Consider the following 19,586-nt stretch of genomic DNA (forward strand, 5'->3'; position numbering starts at 1 on the left):
ACATCTTTAATTTCTCTTTTATTAAACTGAATTCTCATCTATTAAATGAAATCATTATATCTAAGGTCTAGGACAAAACACTGAACAATCTGATTAATAGGAGCAGTTGAAAATTTTTTTTTTCTAATATCCTTTAGCTGGAACTAGCAACGGATTTCTGCCCATCTCCACATACGTTGTTTTATACTTCAGTCAAAAGTAGCTTCTCCAAGTAAATTTAGGCACCCAAAAATCAGGATATTGTCATGATTCTTTCAACAAATTTTCTTCCAGGATCTGTAGATCATTTTCAGCTCCCATAACTTTGAGTTATGAGAGATTAAAACCCTTGAAGCTAAGCATTTAACCTTTCCTGAAGTTTTTTAAATCTATTAAGGTTTTTAAAAGGCACTAATGGGAGAGTGCTGCTCAACGCTTCTGGACAATGCTGCTGCCAAGGGGGAAGCGAGTGCACACACAGCAGACAGGGTTCAGCTGCACTGACCAGGTTCTTCCCATTAATGATGAGCAACACTGGGTATACCAGAGGGACTTTTAATTAGCATTCAAATCCTATGAGCAGTTACCTTAGTGCTTCAGTAATTTGTAAAACATTACATAATAATATCCTTGGTCGGCTGGACTACACTGTTCCAGCTAGTCAGTTGTATGGCATTACGGATCTAATGGATCTACTGTTAGGGAATATTTGCTTCCCTTTCATGACAAGGGGGTTTATCCTAGCTATAAACCCTTTTTAGCAGAGGACAACTTGAACAGATGGGAATTTTTTTTTTGTCTGTATGAAAACTAGCAGGTAGATGGACAAATCATATTGCAGGATTCCCCCTCCTCCTCCTCCCTTGACCAAGCTTTTCAGCCAGCTTTCCAATCAATTATCTCCCTAGCAATTTGTAAATGCTAAATAGGAATTTCTTGCCTCCTAATGCTCTTCTGTGGCTTAATTCCAATGGTGCATGGATCAGCTCTGTTCGTGTCCTTTCAGAGCAGCTCACAGTGAAGGAACATTTCTCTCTTCTAATACCAGCTGCACACCCCATTCATTGCTGATGGAGCCCTGAGCTATTTACTGACCTCTCAAAAGGAGCTGAAACCCAACGTTGTGTTGCCTTTTGAGCGTGTGCTGCAAGCCACAGCACCTGTAAAGGTTCACAAGCACAAGCCAAGAATTCAGCTGCAGGAAGGGATCCCAAGGCAAGAGAGTTTTCTAGAGACTGTAGCAAAAAATACAGCTCAAACGGCCATTGTCCACAGGTCCTTACCTCCATCCACCCATACTAGTAAAACATACCTCCACTGTCACCAAACGGACTTATGTTGAAACAGAGGAGCAAAGCTTTTGAAGGTGTAAGAACAAAAAGCATCTCACAATTTGGCAGCTATACCCTGTATAAACCTTCTCAATTCTGTAAAAACTCTTACCAGGTTTGCCTCCCTCCAGGGAGACACCAAGATGCAAAAAAATAATAAATTAGAAGCCATTTTCCCAATAACTTTTTTTAAAGGATTTAATTACGCTTCAAATTCAGTGTGACGTTTTCCATCTTAAACTTATTGGGCTTGTGCTATTTTGGGTCTTATCTCCTTATAACTCCTCTACCTCTTTCACAAGTTTAGCCTCTCAGAAATGTTTTCTCCTGCCGTTGACATACAAGACACTACATCAGCCCTCACAGGCTCCATCAAAAGATGGTGATTATAACATGTTTTGCCTTCTTCTAAACCGCTTTCCATGTTCCTTGAAGACAACAAAATCTATAGCAAGACTGTGCTTCAAACACTTTTAAAATTTTTTTCTACCATTCCCAGAGGCTTCGGTAGAGGATTAAAACCAGCTCACCTTTGCAGCTAGCTCCGATGCGTCCAGATAACCACCTTCAATTTGCAATCTATATTAGCTAAGTATCATCAAAAATGAAATAACTAGCAAGACAGCTAGACAACTAGATCTTTCCTTTTTGATGAAGCAGCAGTTATTCACAGAAACCTTTGGATTTCACTTCAAATCACCCAACAGAGCATCTGAACATTTTCAGTACCAACTCCATTCTCATTTCAGTCCTAAACTGCTCTGGGGGCACAGGACAGTTCATTTCTCATATAGACTTGAGTCCTACAGACTGCCATTCAGATCATGCACACTATTAGCTGACTGTTTCAATGATGTTTATAGTTAGTATCTCACTTAACAGGACAAAACCTGCGCACACACATTCAATTTTAAAAACAGGACATGAGGTTTTCACATAGTTTCCATATAAGTATGTGTAAATTCCAAGTAACTCACTGAAACACTGCATGGTTATAAGTGATAGCAGATAAAAATGCTTTTTAAAAAAAAAAAAAAGCATTTCTTCCCTTGCATCTTAATTCCTCAAGTGAATCCAGAGTTGCTAAAAACAAAAAACCCCAACTAAACAAAACCCTGTGAATGATCTGTTCGGGATGTCTGACTCCATGACTTCTAAAAAAGGAATGTCGCATGTTTCTAGTTAAAACTTCTCAACACAGCCCCACCTGCCTCCAAACTGGAGCACACCAGGTGCTTCCTGAGTTTGGTTATTTCTCCTGCTAGCTACAGAGTGACTCGAAGGCATGCAGGCTGCTTTCTGGCAGGGCAAAGTATTTCGGGAACCGTTGTTATTGTATTACAGCACGGCTTTGAAACAAGATGGCAAAGTTTCATTTCCTGTTAAAAACGGGTAGTTTTATGACATTTGACAGAAAAATCTCAGAGCCCAATTCAAATCCTAAATGGTTTCTACATAAAATCTTTAAAAGCCAAAAAAAAAAAAAAAAAAAAAAGTTTTAAAGTTTTCTTTTAACTCCTTAAACTAGATTTCTCACAAAACTGCCCAGATTCCTGTCAAGTACCCCCTTTTTGGCCTTAACCCTTACAGTGCTTTCCTTGTGCCCTCTTCCTAGCAGTCATTTTGAATTTTTTTTGGCTTTCCAGTTATTTTCCTTGTTCTACCACATTGCTTTCAACCTTCAACACTGATTATTTCTCTTTATTCCTTCCCAAGTCACTCCCACTCACTGCACCAACAATACCAGCCTCCTGTTAACTTTCTCATATAAATACATCCATGGCTTCTTCTGCATAAGTCCTATACAGGAAATACCTTTCACGAGCATCTGTACAATCACACTACATTTTTCGCAATCAACCCTTTTCTAAAGTAATTTCTGTCAATATGCCAAAGAAAAACTCACTGACAAGTCAGACGTATTATCAAGAAATAGTTTTATTATCCCATGAAAAATGATTATTAAGATAATTAAGTTGCCCTGATTTATATATTAGGCTTTGCTACGCTCTGTCTTTACACTATACACTCACCACCCATGAAGGAATAAACACTTAGCCCCCTGGAAACAAAGAGCCTTTTTGGACCAAATACTTAAACAAGGAATTGACTTGTGGTTAAAACACGAGGCGAGACAAAGCTGACTGTCATAAGGCAAACGTGACCATCGCTCAGTTTTTCACATGCACAACAGAAATAGTTGTGATTCAGACCCACTCTTTCATCTCGAGTTCGCTTGTAAAGCCTGTGTGATGAGTAACATGACCTTTCAGCAGTGGATCCGAAATTGAAAATATTAGATGCTACCATAGCTAGTGGTGGCAGCACCACTTACTGTTAAGGCCATCTAAACTTCCCTTGCTTGTTATTTTGCCAAAATTGCCACCAGAAGTAGTGGGAAGCCTCTTTTCACTTCCCTATAAATGTTTACTCACAGTCAGCCAGAATATAAGTGCTCAAAAGTGAAGGAGCTAAAGTTCTCCAAAGCAGCACTTCGGTATCAACTGGGAAGTGTGATATATGAGCATTTAAGAGAAAGCCTAAACAAGAGAGCACAATTTTGTATTAATTATTCAACAATTTACGTGGATGCGTAATCACACTACAAACAGGGCCTTTAATAAGGAATCGATTTCCCCAAGGTTTTATGTGCACGTATGCACACAGACTGATGTCCCTGGAAGGGAAAATAGCGTGGTATCCCCTATTGTGAAGCCTACAATGAGCATCTTCTGGAACACTCATATCATGTGTTGGGCAACTGCCTCCCTTCACTCATCCTCCATTCATAGGAATGAACATGAGAAAGCAAGGCACATTCATCGACCGTCTGTAAAGGAAAGTTACTGTGCCCATCTGATACTGTAGATAACGCAATCTATGGCTGGCTTAATTGTAATTAGAAAATATTTGTGGCTTGAAGCTCACAAGAACGGGAAGTGAAACAATAGTTCTTTCACTTACATAAATTCCCTCTACATTTTAAAGGGAGTATTACAGGATCTTAAAAGAATAGCTAGTACTGAATTAATAAAAGAGATTTATAGAAGAAAATGGAAACCTCTCGTGACTTCAAAATTATTTTATCTTAATGCTATTTTTTCATTTAGGACAGAATCTCCATTTTAGAAAAGTAATTCCCTGGGTGCTTCTAAATCATTCTAAAAAACATAAAACAATAACGTGTATGTAAAATGATATCTTACAGCGATAGTATTGGTTCTGCTTCTTCTGGAGTCCACAGAAATATGCACTCATGCAAATGTTAACCTTTTATTTATACAGGACACACAGTGGCCGACCATTGCTAGGATAACATTCCTGAGACAACAGAAGACCTTCAGCTAACATGTCAACTTACTTTTCAAGTCAAACAGAGTCACCAGAGGAAAGAACTGTTTGCTATACACATCATATTAATTTCTGGGCATAAATGAAATTCTTAACTGAAAACCATCAAGTCCTCAATCTTGGGTCATTTTTATAAACACTGCCAGCTTCAGCTGAATCTCATTTGTACAAGTAATGTTTGGAGTCTGTATTTACATTTGTCTTAAATGATCATTGAAAGTGTTCCATAAAAGTGGTGGATGACTATGCTGAAAACACAGATGTCGACTTGGCTTCACAAAAACTCCCAATAATGCTAATAAGGAAAAAACAGGGATCATCAAAACATGAATATTCTAGCACTGCTGGCTCATGCAGTTACTCCAGTTAATGGCAGACACCCCCCCCCGAAACTAGAAGTTAGGAGCTCCCAAGCAGAATCTTCCTAACAGAAAATGTTATTTCACGAAATCATAGAATAATTTAGGTTGAAAGGGAGATATCAGTCCAACCTCTGCTCAGAGCAGGACCAAATAGATCAGGTTGCTCAAGGCTGTGTCCAGTCAAGTTCTGAATGTCTCCAAGGTGTGACATTCCTACCCTCCCCGAGCCCCTGTTTCTGTTTGACCACCTTCATGGTAAAACTTTTCCTTATATTTAATCAGAATTTCCTGGTTTCAATTTGTCCACCCCCCATCATGCCATCACCTTCAAAAAAATAAACCTGGTTCAGTCATCTCCATATGTTCCCCACTAGGTAGTTGTAGATCATTAAGACTGTTAATAGATCCCTTTTCTTAGGCTGAGCAAAATCAGTTTTGCCAGCGTCGTCGTCTTCATCATGTGCCCCAGGTACAATATACTCACTCGTGGTGTTCCCTTGCAATGGCTCAACCACTACTCATGTTAATCCTCATGACTGCCAGCTCATTCCTCAGAAGCCAGACAGATCTCTTCCTCTAGCAGAACCCTTTAAGACAGTGCTTAAAAACAGGCAAGGATGTGAAAACAGTACACATAACCTGTAATTTAAAAACCTGATGTCTCGAATTAAAAAAGCAATGCTGTAACATGTCTCTGTATCATCACCCATGCATAAGTAAAGATCTGTTCCAGGGAAATTACGTAACATGAAGTTTCTCTTTAAACCTGCCAAATCACCACAAGAACTCTGATCAAGAGCAAGAGCCAAATTATACAACTGCACTTCCTCATGTCAAGCAAACTGGAAAGTACAGAAAAAAACAGAAAAGATGACTGATACTTACAACAATATAAAAAACCTTAGTGAAACCACAAGGACAAAAAAAAAAAAAAAAAGGCAAAGCACACTAGCTTTTGATACTATTCCTCCAACAGTCTTCAAACACCAAAGACCACACAAGGTATGATATGAAATAAATTTTTTTAAAAAGCAGAAAGCTTTATTCAGAAATGCCTGCTGCTACTGCTTGCTACCTTATTGAGAGTTTTTCATTGTTCATAAAAAATGCATCACTATCTGTAAACAGTTCCCCAACATTAAGATCACACTCGATTGCCAATTGTTTGGTGGGGTTTCTTTCTTTATTTCTTTTTTTTTTTTTTTTAAATTACATCCTAAGATACCATTCAGGATCCTTAAAGAGTGTTTAGCTACAAAGGTGACTGTATGTTTGGCATCAACCCCGAAGCTCTGCTGATGACCGAGCTCTATAAAATACCTTTGAAATCTTAAGGCAGATTTTCTTTAAAGGTTTCAACTTTGAAATACAAGCATTAACAGGGAAACACTTGAGAGCAACAGATTTTGAAATACAAGCATTAACAGGGAAACACTTGAGAGCAACAGATTTTGAAAACATACCAGAGAAACAAAATAAAATACATTATTAAAATATTTTACATTGTGTCAAAGACCTTGGTTCGTGTGAAACTCAAACGAGACAGTCCTGAGCCCCATGCCTCGCATGCACACGTGTGCACCCACCTGCCACAGGCTGCAATGGAATAAACTGCTAAGTTGTCATCTATAAAAGTCTAGACTTTGAAATCAATTTAAGTTTTAGTTCTCTTTTTCTACTAAAAATAATCCAAGAATTTTTTTTAAAATATTCATGACGCCTCCTTTTTTTCAGATCAACATTTCCTCGTTATAAGTTGCTTTATAAAGTCATTTTCTGAGGTGGTTCATGAGAGGAACTTACAGAGGAGTTAAGAGCAGAGCAGTAAAAAATGAAATCCAGTAACAATAAAGTTTCTAAAAAGACAGGTATCAAACCAGCCCTGAATTTACTTCAACCATCGTCTTATACTTCCTTCCGACCTCAGTTTAAACTTCCGCAGAAGCCTGAGCACCAGGCAGGCAACTTATGCTTAAAGGGTCTGCAGAGTGTATCTCAGCAATCAGGTGATGGCAACTGTTCTTTAGCAGCTTGTGAGGAAACTGGCAAAGAATAAAACATTACAATGTTTTAGTCTATGCTTTTTTTTTTTAATTTAAATTTGACTACAGAGATTGAAATGCAGAGCTCAGGTCTATGTCACAACTTTGCTACATCCAGATGTAAATTCTGGACAAAAAGGACAGGTACAGAAAAAGGCAATAGGATTCATATTTTTCCTAAAGAGAGATCTAGAATGGTTTTGTTTCTCATTTACTGATGTAACCGATAAACTAGGATGGCACTGTAAAAGTAATTCTCAATTCTTTTAAAAATGCTGGAAGCATTTCGTATTTTCTTTCTGAGCATCTCTGTTTTGTTTGTGATGGCTTTCACAGTTACAAACACAGCAGAGTGAATCATTTTTTCTTCTTTGCATAAAAATGTTTCAGACTAAAGTAATATATTCTAAAGTACCAAAAATTATCAGAAGCTGTATGTGACCAGGAATCTCGTTAATGAAAATGTCGATTTGTTGCCTGGTACAGAAAACTAAGTAAGGCCACGACACAGATATGTGATTCACTTGTTACAGGACAGTACAACAGCAGTATTTCTGAGTCAGGTACAAGAAACAAAACCAGCGCTGGCTTCCTCTGAACACAGAGTAGCCCAAGGTGTCTCCAACCCAACACACATTTTGCTTTCCCAACAATAGTTTCGCAAATACCTTGTGCCAGCATAAACCAACGCTGTTACTGCAAAAATATCACTACCCCTCCTTTCTCTTAACAATAGTATGAACTTTTATTGGATTTTATTGCTTATAAAACTACTGGTGAACATGCTATTGTCTAGACTGTCGGCAAGCCGAGGTATGCATTAATGTTACCCGTCTGCGTTCAGTTCAACTTGTACAGGATGCAACGACCAACCTTGGATGTACGCATCCTATAATAAACTTCAGTGTTTTGCCCTCTTCACTGAGTAGGAGTCAAGGGACATGTGTAGCAAAGAGTTCTTGACAGCTGGGTACTATAAAACTGAAGGCATAATTATAGAATTACAACTTAGTTAAATGCGCACAAAAGCCTTTAAGAAAAGTCACAGAAATTGCCACTTTTGGATCGAATGTCATTAAAAAAGACATTGTCTTTAATTTTTAGCAAATTAAAACCAAAGGTAATTTAATACAAGAAGAAAACAGATAGAAACAGACAGCCAAATCAGCTTATTTATTTTAATTCACTATTTATCAATGTATACAAGTTGATGTCCAAGTTAGTAAAGTTTCAAGTTTTCTAGGAAAGTGAGCACTGTTTGCACACGCAGATGGTCCAAAGTGATGGTTTCAGAGTGCTACACTACAGCTCAAACCCAAAGCCAGCAGCAGGCAGCGTTTCATGGCCAGACACTGGCTGCGTTCCAGCCAAGCCAACCCCAGCTTCAAACAAGCCAGAGGCTGATGATTCTCTCACCAACAAAACCCACACAGTACAAATCTCATTCTGGAAACAATAACTCCACTAAAACTAAAACCTACAAAGAAATTGTTTGTGATGGACGCAAACAGAAACAGTCTCTGAAATATTTGTAAATAAGCACAAGCTTTACTTTCTTACAGAGTCATATTGCCAAGTATCAGCTGAAATGTCTTCCCAGCTTTTTCCATTTCTAAAGTTTTTACCATCTTTGGGTAACGTAACTAGAAGAACATGGAAAGCTTCGACTCTTTAGTGAAATCCATACTGATGCGCTCCAAAGGAGCAGTACCAAGAAGCCATCATTTATTATCTAAATGCCATTTAAAACAACTGTTCTAGACAAAGGATATATAAGATCTGTCTTTAAAAACAGAACAACATTACACACACACACACACCCCCCCAACTTTCAACGTGATTTTTAATGGCTCTGTTGTAAAACTGATCTTCAGCTAAGGAGTAGGGAGATTTTGAAGGCAGGGGAGGTGGGGTAGTTTGTTTTTCAAATCTGAAGGTTACTATATTAAACAAGTAACATTCTGAAGTATTATTTAGATAAAGGATTTATCTACAGGTTACTGAATAACTCAAAAACCAGCCTGCAAATAATTTAAAATGTACATATCTGCCACATACAAAAATAGTTGCCCCGACGAAAAGGTGAAGTCATAAACCTGATTTCAAAAAAAAACCTGGATGAAACTGGTACTACAGTCATATCTCACTATATAGATGGTGTGGGTTACAGGAATCTCACCTGGTCTACAGAGTGCAGATAATCGCCAATTTGCAGAACTCATCCTGAAAGAGTAGACGCTAAATAACTGAATAAGCCCTATCATCTTTGAGCTGCTACTGATTCCACTCAACAATGCCAACTTGTTCCCTACAGAAGTCAGTCTCTCAGTTTACTTTTAAATGGGGCAGCTGGTACGAGAAGTGACTTTTTCAGGAATGGTTACTCTGTCTTGGAAGGTCTTGGGCAAGAGAGAACCAAGAAAAGAAGCCGATTATCTGCAAGAAGGCAGTAACTTCAAAGGTGCTGCAAGACAGATAAAAGCTGAACAGTTAAAGGAGAAATTTGATGTGATTTAGAAAGGTGGACAGCCCTGCAGAGTCCAAACAGAAGGAGGTGTATCAGCTCAAGGTGTATCAGATAGCAAGGTGGCCACCACTACAGGAATACCTAAGGACTTTTTAACATTAAGATGCATTTTTAGAACGTTAAGCTTTACATGTAAATGAACATGTTTAGTTTGGACACTACAACTGTATTATAGCATGTAACATATATGGGGTCACACAGCCACTCAACCTACTAAAAAAAGAACTGTGCTGCCTAGAAAGGGTTTTAATAGCCTTTCAAAATACCTCCCTTGCTAGTGATGCTACCTAGAGGAAGGATTAGAAACATTTAATAGAAAATGTCTTCATTTCTTTATCCTTCAATCCATTTTCCAGTTCTAGTATCTCTTTTATAAATAGTAATGGCTATTCACAAATCTTTATTCTGTAGGCAGCAATTTTCTCCCCAACTGACTGCTTTTCTCTTTTTAACATGTGCTATTTTAATTTCATGTGCTATTTTCTTGCCTGGTCAACCAAAATTATCAAGATCTTACTCCACCTCTTGGTCTTAAGCTTTACATTTGCTTATACTGAATGATTCTTCACCTTCAAATTACCACCTCTCTCTTCGGGTCCTTCTCCATATTGTTTATGTTAAATCATTACGCTAAATAAAATAATCATTTTGTCAGTACGTTAAACAGCATGGTTCCCACACGCATTTCAGGAGGAGGAGATAGGTAAGAGAGAAACCAGGACCTTGCTAGCAATTCTCCTTCCCTTATAATTCTTAAGTATTTACTTTAATCCCACATCTTCTGTATCTCTTCATCAGTTATTAATCTATGAGAAAACCCTCACCGCCCTACCTGTAACAACGTTATTCTTTTACGTAAGCAGAGACTGAGTGGGAAGTTTGTTGAGAGCTCCCGGCAAATTCGAGACATTAAATCAGATGAATCACCCTTATCCCCAGGCTTACTGACTCCTTCAAGATCTCTTTTTGAAGGATGCTTTCCCTCTTCAAAAAAGCATGTTGATTGTTCCCACCGTATCATACCTATCTGCGTGTGAACTGACTCCATTCATCACTGCACTTGTTTTATTAGCCTGCCTGGTAGGGAAGTCGGATTTCTTCATCTATAATTCACAGGGCCCCTCCTGGAGCCCTTTTCAAAGGCTGGGACAAACTTGTTGCTTTCTGTTGGCATTGAGGCAGGTTTTAGCACTACTGTTGTTTATATTTAAGCAGTTTCACATTTGAATTTACATTAGAGCTCTTGGATAAATGCAGTTGGAGCCCAGTGATACATTACATTTGATTTTCCTGAGGATTTTGCCCCTGTCTTCTAAAACGCATTCAGTAGCCATTTCAGTTTGAGACTTTGCCTTTGACTTATTCTCCCCCTTGCTCCAAAGAATGACCCTGTCGCAAGAACATGTGGGTGTGCTCCCACGTATTTTTTGCTCGTGAACAACAGCGCAAACCCCCCAAATTTACAGTTCTGCATTAAGAACACAGTTGTTTACTAGACGAGGACATTCAACTGCTATAAATATCTGAGAAAGATGCTGAAAAAAACCCCCTGAATGTTGCCCTTTGCTTCCAAAGTAATTTGGCTCGATGAAAGTACTTGCAACTTAAGTTTTCAGTAAACCACAATTATTTATATACAAGAATAGGTTGCACAGAGAGGTTTCCTTATCAAAAAAGTTCACCTTGAAAAAAGCTTCAAAACGAATTCTGCAAAAGAAAGGACCAGATAATAGGGAGCCCAATAACTGGGTAAAGAAACCACCATAGATCAGCAACAACTTTAGCAACTGGAGCCCGTGCACATAGAACATCTATGGACAACAGCACACATGCACAGGAACGGCACCAGCAGGACTTGGGTTTCCATTGCTGTATTTTTTCAGTCTTTCAAAAATGATTCAACAGTTTTTAGTTGAATAAAACCCCACTTATAACTTAAAAACCCTCCACATTCCTGGGGTATCTGCAGGTTTCTAACACCACGGTACGGAAAGCCCACACCATCCAAAACACATAAACATTTATGGAAACTCAAAGAGATGAAGGTCCTGCCTAGCTCACTATGTGCTTAGTTTGTCATACACGCAAAATGTAGCCAGACATACAGAGGAAACAAGAATCCCTTTGCAGGGATTATGTTACAACGCCCTGAGACGAAAGCAGCCATAACCCACCAGAGCCAGTCATAATTTTACCTAGGCTATCTGCTGGGTATTTTTAATTATTATTTCAAATGTCCTTTTTGGTTGTTTTGTTGTGAACATATTAAATTCACTCTGGCATTACTCCCAAGTAAGAGTGTTAACTGATGACAGCCAACCATGCATGTAAGGATGGAATTATCTTGTGTAAGCATCAACTAATAACTTTATCTCCAGTATTATAAGAAAATATTTACTTTATAACCATTACCATGTACTAAACATTTAGTCAGCACAAATATTCATGTTTTACTAATAGAAAAGCACAACCACACACACACGTACAGAGCAACGACAGGGTTGCTGCCTCAAGTACGATCAGCCCTGCATGGCCTCTGAGATGCCCAGACCTGATTTAGCCTTCCAGGAAGTCAGATATTAGGCATAGCAATGAATTTATAACACGGGCTGTGACAGACTCTAAAAGGCACGCATATATTGCTGGAGGAGTGGTTAACTAAGTCAAGATATAATGGAATTACATAGAAGAATCCCTTGGAGGCCTCCTTCTGTGCTCTCATTTTCTACTTAGGTTACGTGCTTTTCACATCAATATTTTTTTCCGCTAGTATGCAAAAGCATGCTGATAATACAGTGATTTGTTATAATACAGTGATAGTTCTTCAATAAAGCAATTTTAAATGCAAATTACAGACTTCTAAGTTGCCATGCCTGATTGCATCGCCTGGACATAGTTTGTAGATAGCAAATTTAAATAAATTTGAAAATGTCAATAGATGAAATGCAACTACATAAAGTATGAATTAGCTTTAAATAGCTGATTTTACAGATTTTACAATTTCTCTCTAACTACCTAATTCTAAGACACAGGAATAGCATACATTTAAGTAATTCTCGGATGATATTAAAAAAAACCCAAAACTGTGAGCAATCATATTTGAACTTTTTAAGTATATAATTTCCTATGAGTTCAAGTATCTAATCCTAGCTCGACTTGGCAAGCTGCCACGTGTGAGAACAGCAATGCTGATTTGCTGTTCTCTAAAATTCATAGTTTGAAACCAAGATATTTAGTGATTATATTTTCATTAATCATACCATGAACAATTGTTCTGATCAGATAACTGGATACATATCCCATGGGATATGCTGCTGAAAAACTACAAAATTTCCAGCTTACTTAAGGTCAACTACAATAGGAAAATACAGGTCTAAGTTTTACAAACGTGATTCCTTTATGCAAGTGAGTTTTTCAGAAAAAAAGTGAATTAAAAAGTAAAGGTGACTGCTTAGCTTTGGGCCTTGATAACTGGTACCACACACTACTGCAGAATCTATTATTACTACACTGCGCTCTCATCTATTGGAGCACGTTGGAAAAGTCAACATCGCTGTTGCAAAGCAACCCAAGATTTTGTACTTCACTCATTTTGCTTTCCAGATTTTCATACTTCCCAACTCCCGTAAATAAATTAGCTTCCTTACCTTCATAATGTTTACTAAGTCTGTTTGATAATAGCGATCTTGGTGTGCATTAGCAGCTGCTAAAGTGAGAAGATAATCATTCCTTGCATGGATAGCCTTGGAATTACACTCGGATCGTCGCGCTTTTAACTACAACAAGAAATGGAAGTTAAAAGAGAGGTACTAATGATAAGTTAAATGACCAAACATGTATAAATAATAAATTAATATGCATATGTACATATTAATATAGTCAAAACTTTAAGGGATTAATAGCTTAACAGTTTTGTTAACAGTAAGGGGATTTCTAATGTATTTTTCTCTCATGCAGTTGTAATTTCACATGCGGTCTTCAAAGAACACTTAAAACTTTATTAGAAAAAAATCTCCTTGTAAACTTGGTCATATGTAATTCTGCACACTGACTGCTGAGAGAGTGCTCTTATCTCATCGCTGGTTCTAACAATATACCTTCCAAAATGTCAGTCATCTCTAGATTCCAGACAACTTTGGTGATATGCCTCATGAAATTAGCACCAAAATTTAACTTCTTCTTAAACTCACCTTTACACTTGCCTTCTGCAAGCTTATTCTTGACTGAAAAAGACTAAGTTTGGACCTGAAACAGAAATTAACAGAAGATATTACTGTCTTACACCATTTCTATAAAAGTACAGGATAAACAGTCCATTGCACTTCACTTCTGCAAAATTTTCATTTAAATAACTGTTTATGCCTAAATTTTTATTTGTAAAGTTTTAAGTAAAGCTTAAGGATAGAGGAAAATATTACAAACTATCCTCTGCTACATCAATAGTATCTTCATTGTATGTTCTGAAATCTTTTGCGCACCTTACCCTGATTTTGGAACAAAATTTAAATACATTGTGAAAGAGGAATTGGGTGGCAGCTGCAATTCAAGTCATTTTGGTGTTTGATGGATTTTAAGTTAGCTCTCCAGACACAAAGTGCTATAAATTTGAACTACTGGTCATCTGAAGGGATATTAATGTAAAACCATTAGTAATTATATTCCAGGAAGCTAGAAGAGTACCCACATACAGACACATTTTTTTAAAAGCATAATTGGCTTGATTTTCACATTTGGATTCATGAAAAAGAATTAAGAGAACTACTCAGCTATTTGAAACATGGTGGTTTAAAAAGTAAGAAAGCAAAATCAAGTAAATAGCTATTTTAAACTGCCCAATACTGCAGCATGAATCTGTCCACAAATTCTCAAGCTCAAGGTTTTGATTGTTTTGCTTGTTTCTTTGGTGTTTTTTTTTTTACTTTCTTCAGGTATTACAGGTAATCTTGTTAAAGTTCTTCTTTTCGTCATCCAGCCCCCATAAAGTGAAGAGAGAAAAATTCTCTAATGAAACCATAATTTCTTTTCATTCCCTGAGAATGATTCTGAGTAATTTCTAAAAATATAAAAAAATAAATAAATTTGGAAAAAAGGGTCAGGCAAATTCCCACAAGACAGGCCAAACTCCAAACTGAAAACATGTGAGTTACTTCTTTCCTGAACGGAAGGAAATCAACCTCTTTAGAATGTCAAGGAGCATAAAAACCTAAAGCTTCAGAAATTTATCTTCAAAAATGGAAAACAGTGTCCCATCTCCTCTCCCCCTCCAAATGGACTGATACCAAATTTGAGATATGTGGAGAGAAAAGGAAGTAAGCAGCCTTTAATATCAAAAAGAGTGCCAGCTCACACACTGTTCTTTGAAATTTCAATTTAAAGCAGTTAGTTTAAACTCCTTCCTAAAGAAACCAGCCCAAGTAAGTTATACTTTACTATCAGGGTAGTAGCATGCTTGAAATGGTTACAAAAACGTATATATGCAAAAAGAAAAAAAATTGGTATAAGCTCATTGAAAGCAATTATCTTTCTTCCAACATAATATCAAGTATAAAAAACAATACAAGTACAAGTCTGCTTTATAAGCATGCAATTATTTATACATATGCTATTATAAAAACATACTTGGCCTCAATATCAGCTTTCTCCCGCACTGCTTGAGCCATCTGTTCAGTCTCAAAATATTTCTTTTTGCCTTTAGCTAAATCTTTTACTGTCTCTTGTAATTCAGCTTGGATCCTTGTCAACTGGTCCACGCACTAAAAAAAAGCATCCAGGAAACAAAACATTAATTTTTTTTGCATCCAAATAATACTATCATCACAATTTTACTACATTTATTTAATACATTTTACATGAAACAACACGGTCTCCAAGTCACTCTTGGTCAATTATTCATGCCTTTCTTTTAAAGCTGATCAGAACGTAAAATCATATTTCTTTCTTTCTACTGCTGTTTATTCAAATTCAACGATAACTTGCAAATTAAACATAAAAGTTCTGAAAGCTTTGGATGAGGTAATTAGTTGAAATAATTGGAATACAATTGGGAAAAATCCAAAGGCAATCTACTGGAGGTGATACAAAAAATAATTAATCTTTCCTTCTCTAAAATGTACAACATATGAGAAAAGCTTCCATGTAAACACAACAACACAACAGCAACAAGAACCATTTGATTAACATTATTTTAAGAGCTCATTTTTCTTTAACTATTTTGAGAGCTTTTCAACAAATAGGGTTATATCAGAAAGCAGTGTCATTCACGAAGAAAACTTAGAGGCTTAAGATGTATAGCAAGCTAGTCAAGGAGTGAAAATAATTCCATCCATTTTCCGTATGACCCAACCAGTGTTACCACATACATTTTAATGCAAAAAAAAAAATATTCAAAAGAATAGCAGAAAAATTACTGTACTGGTTTTGGCTGGGAGAGTATTAATTTTCTGCATAGTAGCTGGTATGGTGCTATGTTTTGGATTTGTGACCACAACTGTGTTAAATAACACCGGGATATTTTAGCTGTTGCTGAGCAGTGCTTACACAGTGGCAAGGTCTCTTCTGTTTCTCGTGCTGCCCTGCCAGCAAGTAGGCTGCGGGTGCACAAGAGGGTGGGAGGGGACACAGTGGGGACAGCTGACCCCCACTGACCAAAGGGTATCCCATCCCATACAACGCCGTGCTCAGCAATAAAAGCCGGGGGAAGAAGGAGGAAGGGGGGGACATTCGGAGTTTGGATATCTGTCCTCCCAAGTCACTGTTATGCCTGATGGAGCCCTGCTTCCCTGGAGCTGGCTGAACACCTGCCTGCCAGTGGGAATGACTGAATGAATTCCTTATTTTGCTCTGCCTAATAAACTGTCTTTATCTCAACCCACAAGTTTTCACACTTGTACCCTTCCAATTCTTTCCCCCATCCTGCGAGAGCAGAGTGAGCGAGCGGCTGCCTGGGCTGCACTGCTGACCGTAGTTAACCCACAACTACCAAAATGTTCAGCAATTCTTCAAACATCCTATCAGCTTCAAAAAAAATTTCTGGGAAAGGATCTATGTTAAACAGAAAGAATCTACTTAACAAACCAAATGTGAGTTATCAATATTTAGAATTATACTATCTTTAAAAAGAGATTTGTAAAGATTTTCTTTACCCAAACTAGCTTAAGTACATATAAGAGCGATAGTTCAATACATTTATATTTAATTATAGATATTACAGGCTAGATGTGGTCAACGAAGGCTCCAGGCAATACTTAGAGGCATAGCCTCAAGCTAGCTTAAGGAAACCAGTTTGCCTTTCAATTTGCCTTTCTGTCCTTCAAAGACTAGACCCAAGGTCCCACCTCTTTTCACACCATTATCACATACCCAGCTTCTCCCATGCAAGGTGCCACATGTTGTCCTCTTACTGAACACCCCTCCTAAACACCCAAGGTTTTTCATTACGCTAATTATTAATGCACGTAACCTCTTTTACAAGCACTGCAAGACTAATAAGGTGATGTAATCTAACAATGTAACATTAATTTCACAGTATTCAACAACTGTTAAAAGTAATATCCAGCCACCTGCAAAAAAGAAACTTTTTGTTTCAGTCAATAGAAATTGCTCATCTTCCCATCACACAATTCTGGTCTCACTAAAAGTGTCAAATTCCTTTCTGGCTCTTAAGTACGTAAAAATTCATATAAGTACACACTAAAACCAGTATTTGATGTGGGCAGAGCAATAAAGCAATGGGCTCCGTAAGGTAAGCTTCGCAGTGGGTGGTTTGTGGAGTGGCTGAGGACAGGATTGGGTTTTTTTAAGACCCCTGAGTGTATGATAGAAAAATGAAAGGTAGAAAAATCTGTATATATTGGACAGCTGAAAGAGACCTAAAATCATTTCAAAAGGACTGGGTTTCTGCTACATCAATCGGTATTTTGATCCCTGAAGTCTCCTGCCGGCATCAAAAAATTAAAATATCAAATAACCCTAGTTGTTAACACAATCATTTTAAAAGCATAAAATAATCTTGCTTTGGCATCTCTTAAGAATAAAAAACTGTCAGGAGACTGGATGTCATTTAGGGGTTTTGGGTTGGGTATACACAGGTTGTATGTAAAAAGCTGTTTCAGAGAGCTGACGGAGATGATTCCTTGATGCAATGCCTCCATGCAGAGCGATTTTATTCCGTTTGCCTTTCAGTCTTCTGATACAGATCCGTGCGAACGTCTGCAAGGGTGGCCACATCATCTTTCCTGAAGATACCTGAAGATACCTGATGGAACGCACACGGCAACTCTCTGCCTTGTCTTCCAAGGCCGACGTATCAAACCACACATCACTTACGGGATAAGCTTACAAGCTCTCTGGGGAAAGAGAATGGCAGAGGGGGCTGCTGCGCTCTGAACAGCCTTCTCGTCTGTGTCCAAGAGCTGCTGAGTGAGGGCAGGGGATCGGTTTTCTTAAGCGGTCAGACGTGGTCTACAGGAGACACATTTATTACCCCTGCTCCAGAGTCACTTTGCAATTTAGCAATATTTTTCAGCAAATTATGAAGAGGTTTTCTGAAATTGTTCCAGTTTAGTATTAAAATGGGTCATAAAAATGAAGTTTCTATATGCTACCAAGTCCTGGAAGTAAAAGTTTACAGAAACATCTGGAAAATAAAGATGACATCTCATCAAGAGCAACTCAATACCTACTGCAACCTTGGAAGGAGACGCTGTCTCTAATAGAAACTCGATTTTAGATGGGCATTCCAGTGTAACGTTACAAGTATTTTACTGACTCTGAATTTCAATTTTGATAAGCTTTGTCTGAATGGAGGTCAGTATAAAATATCATTTATCTGTTTGGAAATCCAAAGGAAAGGGTGACAGACTGCACTGTATAAAACAATAAACTTATTGTGGAGGAAAATTAATACCACCAAGTGGATGGTTATTCCACATTGCAGAAAAAGCGTATCACTGTTAGAATACTTTGAAGCAGAAGTACCTCCCCGATAATTTTAATAACTTGTTCTGCTAATTCAAAAGTGCAGGAAAAAAGGAACCTCTATCTTTTGTATAAATTTAAGGAAGTGGTCCCCACTTCTACTGCAGACTCCTAAACACTGAACTATCAGCACTTGCAGAAAGATAAAACTGGAGATAATTTACCCAGTAAGGATACTATAAAAGTGCTACAGCATTGTCTGGAAAGCTTCACAGAAAAATGAAATTCCGCAGAACAATAAAACAACATTAATAAAGTTAGGTTTTCCTCCAGAAAAACAGATATTACACACGCTTCTAAAAGCTGTATAATAACTTGTTCAGAAAATGAGAACTCGTGCTACACTAACATCTATTTAGAAGTTTGTAGCCAAATATTTTACAAAATACTGCTCTAGAACATGTAACTAGGTGAGTTACCGTTAGTTGTCATCACTTTTAGCAAACAAAACTGAAATGGTGCATTGTTTCGGTTTGGGGTTTTTTTCTTTTACCTTGAATGGATCATTCAGCCTACCTCAAATTAAATGCAGATGTGATATTAATAAATGCTCAATAATAATGTACAGAAGAAATATTTATAACTACTAACTAATGCCTGAGAAAGTATCTTCCATGAGCATTTCTATTTCCCTCCTTATGTTATGTTTCATCTAAGGCACACACTGAGCATTTGAAAAGAATCATTCTTGAAAACTTCCAAAAATGTATTTTTGGTGCAGTAGTGACTTCTTGTAAACTATTCTCACTCTTTAAAACAGAATGCTTTCTCCTTGCTCCAGCAAAATCCGCAGAACACAAACACAAAATAATTAAAATATGAAGAGTACTTAGCTTTACATAAATACACATCACTGTATTTTAAAAATATGTGCTTTACTGCCTTATGGAAACAGATGGAACCTAGCATTATATTTGAAACGCATTCTGTATTAAGAGGTATGGTAGAGATCTCTTAAGACATAAATGACTTTCAAAGGCAACAACCAATTAAATGAAAGTCAAGCTTACTTTTTTCC

General features: G+C 37.5%; 1 protein-coding gene across 3 annotated transcripts in view; it reads right to left on the bottom strand.

The window, feature by feature from the left end:
* The window catches only part of FCHSD2 (FCH and double SH3 domains 2), a 163,190-nt gene that overhangs the window by 53,989 nt on the left and 89,615 nt on the right, over nt 1-19,586 (bottom strand). For all 3 annotated transcript variants that reach the window (XM_049822949.1, XM_049822947.1, XM_049822948.1), the window contains exons 6-8: nt 15,212-15,345; nt 13,783-13,837; nt 13,240-13,368 (exon numbers count right to left, since the gene is read on the bottom strand). In XM_049822949.1, the coding sequence (XP_049678906.1) occupies nt 13,240-13,368; nt 13,783-13,837; nt 15,212-15,345 (318 nt within the window). The remainder of the gene's footprint in view (nt 1-13,239; nt 13,369-13,782; nt 13,838-15,211; nt 15,346-19,586) is intronic.

The sequence above is a fragment of the Accipiter gentilis genome, chromosome 19 (assembly GCF_929443795.1).
Source record: "Accipiter gentilis chromosome 19, bAccGen1.1, whole genome shotgun sequence".
Classification (NCBI taxonomy): Eukaryota; Metazoa; Chordata; class Aves; order Accipitriformes; family Accipitridae; genus Astur; species Astur gentilis.